Consider the following 13,949-nt stretch of genomic DNA (forward strand, 5'->3'; position numbering starts at 1 on the left):
TGGCACGTCTCTTTTGTCGTTCTATTTAGCAACCACTACACCCACTCTGCTTCTGCTTATAACGTCTCCCTGTTTCAGTTTTGCTTTTGTACACTCTTTTGGATTTGACTTTCGGTCAGTTCTTAAAGTACCACAAATGTATGTTTATTGATTTATCTTCAAACCAGGATCGGCAGTAAATTGAATTTGTTTTACAATATTCGGCTCATCTTTCCATTGGTTTGAATTTTTAGATGGACCAACCGTTGTTTTAGCTCTTTTCGGCGGCATTAAAAAAATCTTCTGCAGTGGCTGCTAGATGAACGTCTGTTAACTGATTGTCCTCACTTTCTTATTATCTTCAGAATCTGATTATGATGCAGTCAAGCTCGAAGATGTATTAGTATAAGCAAAAAATGAATCCGAATCTTGAATATCATCAACATCATCTTCACTGTCCTCACAATCTTCCATTATCATATGTGCTGATCCAATTGTGGAATATCTGTGTTGAGCTAATTGGATATAGATAAATTTATAAATTATCTATTTATAAAAAAAGAAATTACTCATCTATAAAACACATTAATTAGTATACTGTGTAAAAAATTCGAAGTGCACACTAAAATGTTTTTTAATGTATTAAAAAACATCTTATTGTGTACTTCAATTTATTTTTCACATTTTTAATAACATACAGTATAATGTATTTATCAAATATACTTTAGCTTCTAGTCTAAAAAACACAACAATTTAGTATAAAGAAAACGAAATATAAATTACCTTTTTTACTCATGAAAACTGCCAATGTGCATGTGCATGTGTAAAAAAATTGAAACACTATTTGTAATAATAATACATCAAATAAGCTACATTACTACACCTTTTGAAGATGTAATTGAGAACTTGAAAATTATAATTAAAAAAAGTAAGATGTAATTGAGAAATACAGCATGTAATTTAGAAGTCGCATATGTAATTAAGAAACACAACATGTAAATAAGAAATCGTAATATGTAATTTGAAATATATATTATAAACTTTTCTCAATGACAACTTTCATCTTCTAAATTTCATCTTTCGTTTCTTAATTACATCTTCCATGTTCTAAATTACATATTGCGACTTCTAAATTACATGTTGTATTTCTCAATTACATCTTACGTTTCTTAATTACAACTTTCAAGTTCTCAATTATATCTTGAAAAGGTGTAGTCACCGCAATGAGTTATACTCATTACGTTGTTATGAGAATTTCGGCACTGGAGAAAAAAATTCCTTCCCCATTGCCAAACTACGAGTATACTCGTAGTGCTTTTTTTTTTGTCAGTAATATTCAGAATAAAAAATATTATAAACTTTTTTCAGATTAAAAATATTTTTTTTATTGGAATGTTGATATCTAGCTTTGGCAATGAGAATGAAACCAAGCAAAACAGCCTCGGCAAAAATAAATCATTGCAGACATTATGGCTCGGCAAAGAAATAACGCATAGTTTAAAATAGCTCGGCAGCGAACGTGTTAATACTCTATATTAAAAATGGCTGTCCATGTTTACTAAGTTGCTGAATTCATAAGCTTTAATACTGATATATGGACCAGTAGTTCAAATGAAAGCTTCATGAGCCTGACAGGTCACTGTTTAGACAATACATTTAATCAGAAAACTTGTTCTTAGAGTAGCTATTTCCTGAGAGGCATACAGCAGCAAATATTGCTGAATTGACTGAAGATATTATAGCTGTATTTAAAATATCACCTTCAAAAATTCATTTAATAGCTGGAGATAATGGTGCAAATATTGTTAAGGCTAATAAAGATACCCCATACGATAGTATGCCTTGTTTTTTACACACACTGCAACTAGTAATTAATGAGTGTATTTTTGAACAAACAGTAGTCAAGAATGTTATTGCAAACTGCCATTCAATTGTTGGGCATTTCAGCCATTCTCCCCAAGCCTGCCATAAACTTAAAGCTCTTCAAGAAGCAAACAATGTTCCTAAGCACAAATTTATTCAAAATGTTCCAACAAGGTGGAATAGTACCTATCATGTTAGAACAAATTTATGAACAGGAAACCTCTAACCATATATGCACTTGAAAATGGAAAGCTTCCTTCATTAAATGCAAACAAATGGATAATTATTGGACAATTTAGTGTTTTGCTAAAAAATTTCCAAAAAACAACAGTTCGCTTGAGTGAAATTCTATTGTCTCAAATATTATACCACAGATACAGCTTTTGAAACATTTCATTAATAAAGCTTCAATTTATGACAACTGATTTAACTTATTCAATTGAGAATAAATTCAAACAATATACTGATAACTATAACATCATCTTGTCAGCATTTCTTGATCCCAGATTCAAATCAAAAATGTTCAAAAATGAAAACACCTTCTCAGCTGCTAAAACATAACCATTCAACTTATTAAAACCCATGAAAATATAAAAAACATCAAAGTTACTGAAAATGATTGATCTGCAGCTTGGGACATTAAAAATATTGACTCAGAATATGCAAATAATGGTACAGTACTAAATGATTACAAAGATATAGTAGAAATGGGTTTTGACAATTGCTTTGAAGAACTTGTAGGATTTAATTCTAAACAAATCTGCCAACCACAAACTTTAATTTCAAATGAAACTTTATTAAACGAAATTCAACTCTACTCAAATGAAGACCTTATTGACAAAAAAAGCAATCCTTTGTTGTGGTAGAAATCACAGAAAACTAAAATGCCACTGTTAGCAAAGCTTGCTTTAAAGTATTTAAGCTACCTACCGTCTTCTGTGGAAAGTGAAAGACTTTTTAGTATTGGTGGAAATGTATATACTGCAAAGAGAAATAGCTTAACAGGAGCTCATGGTGAAATGTTAATGTTTCTGAACTATAACATGAGAAATTAAAAATATTTGATTTTGTCTCTTCAGCCTATTTTTTAAATAAACAAATTTTAAAATAAAAAAAAATTCCATGTTTTTGTCTTTGAGAAAACTAAAGTTAAAGTATCAGTGTCAGTATAATTCTTTTAGAAGTGAGTATCTATGTTCTATTTTTTCATGAAATATAATTTATTTAGGAGTTTAAAAGCTGTGATACTATGAGGAGGTCAAACGAAAAAAAAAATGTCATGAAAAAAGTTTAACTTTAAAGAATTAGAAAGTTGCGGGAAAAAAAAGTTTGGAAAAAATAATTGAAACTCTGTTTTTCAGCCATAGCTCAAAAATAAAAAAAGAATGTCTCCCAATGCCTTGATCAAAATTTCAAAGCATATTCTGTTGTGGATTTGAGGTTTGCGCAAATAAAAGAGTATTGTCAACTGGGGTAACTTTGGTCAGTTTTGGCAGTTTTTCTTAAACATCTCTGAATCTTATAAACTTTTTTACAGCTTTCTTTTTGGTAATAACATTATAGGTCTTGGCTATAGGGCTCTATATTTATTTATTTCATTTTTTTATTACAAATATTTTTAAACGCCGAAAAGTGACCAATGTTACCCCAGGTTTTTATCATGTTTGATCAATAATATCCCTGCTATGGGGTAACACTGGTCACTTTGGAGTTTTAAAAAATCATCAGTTCTTAGAGAAACATGAAAAAAACATTTAAATGGACAAAAAATTTTGCAACAATGCTCCTTGTTATTGTGCAAAAGTCATTAAAAGTCATTTTCTAGTAGGTCATCATCGTCACCTGAGGATGATGACACTTGTTCAACTCTTGCCCTTTTCTTGTTATTCTTAGTGTTATTGTTATTCTTTGATGTGGTAGGAGTTGTGTTATTCACCAGATCTTGCGGTGTTATGGCTTTGCCAGGTGTGATCTTTTTTCTTCTGGTGCGCTTTGTTTTCCCATCTTGTCCACAATGTTTCACTAATAGACCTGCTATAGCTTCATTTAATACTTCCTTAACAGTACTACAGGTACCTCCTCCAATGTCTTTGTTAACCTGTGGCAAACGCTTCATGATGATTTCTTTAACGAAGGGAAATATTCCACTAGCCTTGAAGTCAGATCTCAAATTATCGCTTTTCAATTTCAATTGACGTTGCAGTAGAGCAAGAAGACCGTGGAACTGATTTTTCGGTATTGATTCTTTGATGCGCGATTCCCTTCGCCAATTTTCCAGTATCCTGCGCCATTCTATCTTTAGCGGACGGAAAACAGCAACGTCTAGCGGTTGAAGCAAATGGGTAGCGTTTATTCCAAACTGTCGACTAGCCTTTCTCACGCTCATTCTTCCAGTTAAATATTCTTTCATAGAATTGGACAACGTTTCTTGACTGTATGTAGTTGCATATGCTCTTGAACCAGGCTTTCGCTTATATTTCCTCGGCATTTTCACCGGCTAAGAATCTAAATGCTTCAATAAATGAATCAGAAATGACAAAAACCCCAAAATAAACTCAATGTAGTCCACGAAGTAACTGCTATATTCACAAAAACTGTTGATATATCAAAATTGTTGATATAAATTGTTGATATAATAGTTGATATATATTGTGGTATCTCTAACAAAATTAAAACATGCAATCTTTGTTAAACTTTAGGAATTTAAAAAAATAATCAACAATTGACCAAAGTTACCCCGGCGACCAAAGTTACCCCGGTTGACGGTACCATTTTGAATACTTTTTTAACAGGCAAACTTTTTTAACGCCTTACGGCGTTAAAAAAGTTATAATTATTTTGTGCACGCGCAGAATTCACAGTTTATAAACTTTTTTAACAACTAACTTTTTTACAATGATATATTATATATACTAGATGTCTAACTTCGATCCGAAATGTGAAGCCGTGGGAGCCATTTCTAATTCGGGCAAAAACTTGCATTTTTAACTTTTATTTCGCACGTCGGATATAGTTTTTGCCCTTATTACAAATGGCGGATACAATTTGTAAACAAAAAAAGCGGCTTCACTTTTTGTCCAATAAAATCCCGCAAGTTAGACATCTAGTATATATAATATATCATTGCTTTTTTAACGCAACACCGGAACAGAAATTTTGCCGGAACCGGAACCACACCTGTAAAAGATTCTAAACATTCCTAACCGGAACCGAAAATAAATCCAAACCGAAACCACTGATCTCAAAATATAACTGGATAGCGTATTCAATAGTCTTTTTCAAAAAAATTTGAAGCCAAAATTGGCCTCCCATGATGGCGGCGACCGGAGCTCCTAGCGGTGAATCGATGTGCATTTTATTAGGCTTTTTACAGAAATATGAAAGAAAATAAATAGAGTTTTGAAAGAAAAACTAGACTATGAAACAAATTTTTTAAAATTTTAAAGAAATAAAATGATTTCTAAAAAAATCAGATAAAGTAATTATTTAGATACTAAGGTACAAAATATTCGATATACTTTTAAGTGCAGTTTACGATTAAATAATATTTATGCATAGTTTATGTACCTTTTAGTTCTTAGTTACCCAATGCAGTGTGCTAGAAGGTTGATAACATAACTGTATGGTAAGCGGCCTTGAACTATTATATATATATATATATATATATATATATATATATATATATATATATATATATATATATATATATATATATATATATATATATATATATATTGGGTTGGGGAATATCTTCGTAGCGTTTTTATATTTTATTTTATTTTACAACGATTTGTTTCTGTTTGACAAAGCGTAAATATTCATTCGATAGAGCTCTTTCTGCTCTACAAAACTGTCCTAATCGTCTTTTGGAATAATTTAATTTTTTTTTACTTTTAAGGCTTAAAAATGGAATATCCAGGAGGTAAAAAACAACATTTTCGACACCTACTTTTCTTCGCTTTTCATCGAGGCCAAAAGGCTGCTGAAGCAACCCGGGACATTTGCAACGTATACGGAGACGGTGTCGTAGGTGAGTCCACTGCACGAAAATGGTTTGCAAAATTTAAAAATGGCGATTTTGACGTCGACGACACACCTCGCAGCGGGAGACCTTCTGACTTCGACGAAGAGCGTCTCAAAGCACTTTTAAAGGAGGACGGTCACCAAACAAGTCGTGAATTGGCCGAAAAAATGAACTGTGATCATAAAACGATTCTCAACCATCTTCATTCAATGGGATTTGCTGAAACATTGGGAGCCTGGGTACCTCACGAGTTGAGCGAAGTAAACAAAGAAAATCGCCTTCAAATTGCTTTTCAATATCTCGCCCGCCATTGAGCAACACGTGGTCATAAACAGCGCTTTTTGTATCGAATCGTCACGGGAGATGAGAAATGGTGTCTATACATTAATATGAAGCAAAGGAAGGAATGGGTGGCACCAGGAGATACGCCAAAGCCCAGAGTCAAGCGTGACCTTCAAGGCCAAACCATACTCCTTCACGACAACGCCAGACCCCATGTTGCACAAGTCGTCAAAGCCACACTCCAAGAGCTCGAATGGGAGGTCCTTCAGCATCCGCCGTATTCTCCGGATCTTGCACCCACAGATTACCATCTTTACCGATCTCTGTCGAACCATATGAGGAGCGTTACCTTCGATAATGAAGAGGAGCTTAAAAAGCGGGTCAATAACTTCTTTAATACTAGACCGGGCGATTTTTGATGGAAAGGCATCGACAAATTGGTTGAGAGGTGGGAGGAGGTCGTAAACAGCGATGGCGAATACATAATCGATTAATTTATTGTTATAAGTAAAGATTTCCCTTAAATAAAATTCTTTGATAAAAACGCTACGAATATATTCCCCAACCCAAAATATATATATATGTATATATATATATATATATATATATATATATATATATATATATATATATATATATATATATATATATATATATATATATATATATATATATATATATATATATATATATAATAACTCTAGAAGGAACCTCTGAGTTGTGTGTAATCACAGCACTCAGCTAATAGTTCATGCAGCATTTATAATTTTGTAGTGCCTATCTGATAAACTAATGCCTAAAAAAGATTCACTATTAAAAAACAAACTAAATTTTAGCGAATTAAAATTTCTACTTAGCTTTACTGAGAACTTTTATTTTATTATATTTATTCTAAAAAACGAAAAACAGAAAGTTTATATAGAACAACTTATTGTAAGAATATGTTTTGTTAAATAAAAAAATATTTATATTTGAAATTTATGTAAATTGTAATATTCCGACACTTTTATGAAAAAAATCTTATGTTAAACACAAAAACTAGATTTGTATTAGAAACTTATATATTAATTAATATTTGAGCTTAAGAAATAAAACTTGATTATCATCAATTTCTTAATTTTCATATAACCATTCGTTAATTCCGCCGCCATCTTGGGAGGCCAAAACTGGCTTCAAAAAATTTCCCGTATACGCTATCCAGTTATATTTTGAGATCAGTGACCGAAACAGGAACAGAAACCGGAACCGAAAATAAGTAATATATTTTTAAAAAGTTTGTTCTAATTTAAACAAAAATTAATGTAGTAAGAATAATTAAAATTTTACATTTTTTTTAAAAGTTTTTCCGAAACCTAAGGCATCGAGAAGCACTTAGACAATCCAAAAAAATCATTTACCACTTAAATGATTTTTTGGATTGCCAAAATCCACATTAATCATTTTCCCCTGTTCGAGAATGCGCAATAATTTTTACAATGTGCGAAAAAGATGGAGTTTTTTTTCATTATAGTCAGACTTTGAGCTGCAGGAGCAAGTTCATCTTTAGGAGGTTCAAAATTGTCAATTTGGACCATGACAAGACGTTTAAGAAAATGAGCTGGAAGAAGTGGAATGGTGATAGTTCAGCTCAAATTATAGCGATAAAAACATTACAAGATATGAATATTAATTTAAAATTAATTTAAACATTTAAACAAGAAAATCAATTAGTTTTCAAACAAAGCCAAATTTTATTTACATTAATTCTCAAGCTTAACTACTAATTTAAAAAATTTTTTAATCATTTTTATCAAAAGGATAATAACGGTATTATGCTAAATAAAGCTTTATAATATATTTTTTCGGTAACATTTGAACCGGAAATCCGGCCGGAACCGAAATCTTAAATATACCCGAAACCGGAACCAGAATTTCGGTTCCAGCCGTAAATTTGGCCGGAAACCGGATCTGAACCGAATTCCGGTCGATCACTAATGGACGTTTAAGAGTGGACGTGCAACTTATTACAGTTTAACTTTTTGTTTTAGTTTAAACATTTATAGGATTTGTTTAATAAGACTGTTCATGATAAAGTAAAAACTTCACGTTTTGAAAAATTACTAAACAAATTACACCAAGATAAAGAAAAAATTAGTTGTCGGTACGAACAGATTTTATCATTTTTTCAAGATGAACATTTGTAAACTTGGGAACTTTTTTAGTATAAAAAAAGTCTGTGAATGATAAAATAGACCTGTAAAGATAATTTTAAAATGGCTAAAAAAAGTATAGCTAAATATAAAAAAGCCTAAATAAACTTTTTTATCAAGATCTGATTTCATTCAATTCTTTCGTCCTTCATTCGCCAGCTTAGTCCTTCATTCATCAAGCTATTTTATAATTCATTTGATAATGCAAAACCTTTTCAAAAATGATTTAAATTTATAATTATCTTACAAAATGCGGCAGATATTTCATGTTTTCGTTTTTCATATTTCATATATTTTTTCATTTATCATAAAAAGCACATAATAACCCATAGGTTTTTGTCAAATAAAATTAAAGTTATATATAGCTGGTAAATCGTATTATGTTATTATTAAATTCTTAGTTATTGTTGCGGTTTGGCTATAAATTGGCTTTGCAAAATTCTTTAAAACTGTGACAAATTATTTTTGCTTTCTTGTATTCATTTTATGTTTAAGTTATTTAACCATAACTGTATATATTTCTGTTGTTGAACATATATAATATATATATATATATATATATATATATATATATATATATATATATATATATATATATATATATATATATATATATATATATATATATATATATATATATATATATGTGTGTGTGTGTGTGTGTGTGTGTATGTGTGTGTGTGTGTGTGTGTGTGTGTGTGTGTGTGTGTGTGTATGTGTGTGTGTGTGTGTGTGTGTGTGTGTGTGTGTGTGTGTGTGTGTGTGTGTGTGTGTGTGTGTGTGTGTGTGTGTGTGTGTGTGTGTGTGTAGTCGAGGCAATAATGGCGACATATCGGAAGAAATACTAAAAAAAAGCACAAAATTAAGTCTGGTAAATGAAGGACCAAAGAGTTGAATGAAACCAGACTTTGAAATTTTATTTAAGCTTTCTTTTATTTCGCTATACTTTTTTTAGTCAATTAAAAATTAACCTTACAGATCTATTTTATTATTGACGGAACTTTGTTTACACGAAAAAAGTACCTAAATTTACAAATGTTTATCTTGGAAAAATGATGAAAATCTGTTCGTGCCGACAACTACTTTCCTTTACCTTGGTGTAATTTGTTTAGTAATTTTTCAACGCGTGAAGTAGTTACTTTATCCTGAACAGTCTTATTAAGTAAATGCTACAAAAGTTTAAACTAATACCACATGATCAGGGTTTCTGTTTTTAAACTGTGGACAGCCATTTTAGTAGTTTTTTTTGTTGACGGGTGAAAATTTTGAGTTAATCGGAAACTCGCATGGCTCGTTGATTTCCGCGGCCTCTTTGATGTAAAACAATAGCTTGCACGTCCATCTCTTATAGGTCCATGGTGATACTTGAACAGATACTAGAGAGGATGAATGGAGGCCCGGTCTCCACTACTCTTAAAAAAAATTTTTAAGTAGTAGCGACCAAAAATCCTAATTATATTATATTTGCTATACTATACTACATTTTATAATGTTTTTTTTGGGCCTAATTTTTTTTTTTTTAATCTGTGTGGCAAAGAAATTTAAAGACGATTTCGTTCCTATTTAAAAAGTTACAAAAGTTTGTCTTTTTACAAAAAAAAATATAGTAGCCAATGAAAATCATTTTTTCATTACTCGTTTAAGGTGGACCCTGATCCTATGTGAATCCCAAGCAAAATCTACAAATGTCCTCCCTCCTCCCCCCCCCCCTCCTTATCCCCTATTGTTTTTTGTTGTTGTTTTTGTTTTTGATAAGTTAGACTTTTGCTGTTTCAACATTAAATTAGTGAATCATAAAAAGTAAAAATTTTTTCTTCACTTATGGGTTTTCCCTTCTTAAAAATTGTCATGTAAAAAATTTCAAAATTTCGATCCTTGAAATGAAATGATACCGCATTTTTAATGATGTATTGCTGTATCAACAGAATTTTTTATATTTTGAGCCAATATTGAATTATTGGTCATAACTTTTGTCAAAATTTTGGAATTAAAAATCATCACCTATACCGTAGATTTCCCTAATTCCGAACAAAATCGTACCCAAAGTTGAATAACTCCGCTTGCTTTTGGAATTTCATATTAATTTTTTTAAATGAATTTTTTTTTAGTTAAGGGGGATACACCCCCAAAAAATTTCAAAAATTCAAAAAAAATTTTTTAACTGTTTTAGATACATTAATATATGAGGATTTCAAAAATCGTAGTGGCTATGTCTAAATATTACTCTAAGTATTAAAATTTTGCATTTTTCAAGTAGTAACAATGCCTTTTTTCAAAAAATATAAATTTACGTCTTGTAGTACACCTCAATAAATGACTTCTTATGCAATGAAAACTTAGATAAAATTCGCAACTAAAAATCTTATTTGGGTTCTTGTTAGATTTAAAGAGCTTCTTGTTAGATTTATACAATGATATATTATATATACTAGATGTCTAACTTGCGGGATTCTATTTGACGAAAAGTGAAGCCACTTTTTTTGTTTACAAATTGAATCCGCCATTTGTAATAAGGGCAAAAACTATATCCGCTGTTGCGTTAAAAAAGTTAGTCGTTAAAAAAGTTTATAAACTGTGAATTCTGCGCGTGCGCAAAATAATTATAACTTTTTTAACGCCGTAAGGCGTTAAAAAAGTTTGCCTGTTAAAAAAGTATTCAAAATGGTACCGTCAACCGTGGTTACATTGGTCGCCGGGGTAACTTTGGTCAATTGTTGATTTTTTTTTAAATTCCTAAAGTTTAACAAAGATTGCATGTTTTAATTTTGTTAGAGATACCGCAATATATATCAACTATTATATCAACAATTTATATCAATAATTTTGGTATATCAACAGTTTTTGTGAATATAGCAGTTACTTCGTGGACTACATTGAGTTTATTTTGGGGTTTTTGTCATTTCTGATACATTTATTGAAGCATTTGGATTCTTAGCCGGTGAAAATGCCAAGGAAATATAAGCGAAAGCCTGGTTCAAGAGCATATGCAACTACATACAGTCAAGAAACGTTGTCCAATACAATGAAAGAATGTTTAACTGGAAGAATGAGCGTGAGAAAGGCTAGTCGACAGTTTGGAATAAACGCTACCCATTTGCTTCAACCGCTAGACGTTGCTGTTTTCCGTCCGCTAAAGATAGAATGGCGCAGGATACTGGAAAATTGGCGAAGGGAATCGCGCATCAAAGAATCAATACCGAAAAATCAGTTCCACGGTCTTCTTGCTCTACTGCAACGTCAATTGAAAAGCGATAATTTGAGATCTGACTTCAAGGCTAGTGGAATATTTCCCTTCGATAAAGAAATGGTCATGAAGCGTTTGCCACAGGTTAACAAAGACATTTGAGGAGGAACCGGTAGTACTGTTAAGGAAGTATTCCATGAAGCTATAGCAGGTCTATTAGTGAAACATTTTGGACAGGATGGGAAAACAAAGCGCACCAGAAGAAAAAAGATCACACCTGGCAAAGCCATAACACCGCAAGATCTGGTGAATAACACAACTCCTACCACATCAAAGAATAACAATAACACCAAGAATAACAAGAAAAGGGCAAGAGTTCAACAAGTGTCATCATCCTCAGATGAGGATGATGACCTACTAGAAAATGACTTTTAATGACTTTTGCACAATAACAGGGAGCATTGTTGCAAAATTTTTTGTCCATTTAAATGTTTTTTTCATGTTTCTCTAAGGACTGATGATTTTTTAAAACTCCAAAGTGACCAATGTTACCCCATAGCAGGGGTATTATTGATCAAACATGGTAAAAACCTGGGGTAACATTGGTCACTTTTCGGCGTTTAAAAATATTTGCATTAAAAAAATGAAAGAAATAAATATAGAGCCTTATAGCCAAGACCTATACTGTTATTACCAAAAGAGGAAGCTGTAAAAAAGTTAATAAGATTCAGAGATGTTTAAGAAAAACTAACTAAACTGACCAAAGTTACCCTGGTTGACAATACTCTTTTATTTGCTCAAACGCCAAATCCACAACAGAATATGCTTTGAAATTTTGATCAAGGCATTGGGAGACAATCTTTTTTTATTTTTGAGCTATAGTTCAAAAACAGAGTTTCAATTATTTTTTCCAAATTTTTTTTTCCCGCAATTTTCTAATTCTTTAAAATTAAACTTTTTTCATGACATTTTTTTTTCATGGCATTTTTTTTTCATTTGACCTCCTCATAGTATCAAAGCTTTTAAACTCCTAAATAAATTATAATTCATGAAAAAATAGAACATAGATACTCACTTCTAAAAGAATTATACTGACACTGATACTTTAACCGGTTCTCTCAAAGACAAAAACATGGAATATTTTTTTATTTTAAAATTTGTTTATTTAAGAAATAGGCTGAAGAGACAAAATCAAATATTTTTAATTTCTCATGTTATAGTTCAGAAACATTAACATTTCACCATGAGCTCCTGTTAAGCTATTTCTCTTTGCAATATATACATTTCCACCAATACTAAAAAGTCTTTCACTCTCCACAGAAGACGGTAGGCAGCTTAAATACTTTAAAGCAAGCTTTGCTAATAGTGGCATTTTAGTTTTCTGTGATTTCCACCACAACAAAGGATTGCTTTTTTTGTGAATAAGGTCTTCATTTGAGTAGAGTTGAATTTTGTTTAATAAAGTTTCATTTGAAATTAAAATTTGTGGTTGGCAGATTTGTTTAGAATTAAATCCTACAAGTTCTTCAAAGCAATTGTCAAAACCCATTTCTTCTATATCTTTGTATTCATTTAGTACTGTACCAATATTTGCATATTCTGAGTCAATATTTTCAATGCCACAAGCTGCAGACCAATCATTTTCAGTAACTTTGATGTTTTTTATATTTTCATGGGTTTTAATAAGTTGAATGGTTATGTTTTAGCAGCTGAGAAGGTGTTTTCATTTTTGAACATTTTTGATTTGAATCTGGGATCAAGAAATGCTGACAAGATGATGTTATAGTTATCAGTATATTGTTTGAATTTATTCTCAATTGAATAAGTTAAATCAGTTGTCATAAATTGAAGTTTTGTTAATGAAATGTTTCAAAAGCTGTATCTGTGGTATAATATCTGAGACAATAGAATTTCTTTCACTCAAGCGAACTGTTGTTTTTTGGAAATTTTTTAGCAAAACACTAAATTGTCCAATAATCATCCATTTGTTTGCATTTAACGAAGGAAGCTTACCATTTTCAAGTGCATAAATGGTTAGAGGTTTCCTGTTCATAAAATTGTTCTAACATGATAGGTACTATTCCACCTTGTTGGAACATTTTGAATAAATTTGTGCTTATGAACATTGCTTGCTTCTTGAAGAGCTTTAAGTTTATGGCAGGCTTGGGGAGAATGGCTGAAATGCCCAACAATTGAATGGCAGTTTGCAATGACATTCTTGACTACTGTTTGTTCAAATAAACACTCATTAATTACTAGTTACAGTGTGTGTAAAAAACAAGGCATACTATCATATGGGGTATCTTTAATAGCCTTAACAATATTTGCACCATTATCTCCAGCTATTAAATGAATTTTTGAAGGTGATATTTTAAATACAGCCATAATATCTTCAGTCAATTCAGCAATATTTGCTGCTGTATGCCTC

General features: G+C 31.2%; 1 protein-coding gene and 1 pseudogene across 1 annotated transcript; one reads left to right on the plus strand and one right to left on the minus strand.

Annotated features, from left to right (window-relative positions):
- The first annotated feature begins 5,748 nt into the window (after positions 1 to 5,748).
- LOC149881842 (histone-lysine N-methyltransferase SETMAR pseudogene) lies at positions 5,749 to 6,180 on the plus strand (annotated as a pseudogene).
- Positions 6,181 to 12,722: 6,542 nt separating this feature from the next.
- Positions 12,723 to 13,906, minus strand: LOC149881843 (uncharacterized). Its single transcript, XM_090065852.1, has 2 exons — positions 13,810 to 13,906; positions 12,723 to 13,171 (listed from the first exon to the last, which is right to left on the minus strand). Exons 1-2 carry the CDS (start codon positions 13,904 to 13,906, stop codon positions 12,723 to 12,725), a joined length of 546 nt encoding a protein of 181 aa, XP_089921978.1.
- Between the last annotated feature and the right edge of the window lie 43 nt (positions 13,907 to 13,949).

Source organism: Hydra viridissima, unplaced genomic scaffold (assembly GCF_058129835.1).
Source record: "Hydra viridissima isolate aposymbiotic clone 2 unplaced genomic scaffold, HvirCarnegie_v1 scaffold_11, whole genome shotgun sequence".
Taxonomy (NCBI): Eukaryota; Metazoa; Cnidaria; class Hydrozoa; order Anthoathecata; family Hydridae; genus Hydra; species Hydra viridissima.

Bases quoted from the DNA above. Each gene is read 5' to 3' on its own strand.
- LOC149881843 (XM_090065852.1), bottom strand. From the start codon at position 13,906: ATGGCTGTATTTAAAATATCACCTTCAAAAATTCATTTAATAGCTGGA. The intron at 13,172-13,809 runs GTATGCCTTGTT...AAAACATCAAAG, and splicing joins TAAAGATACCCCATATGATA to TTACTGAAAATGATTGGTCT.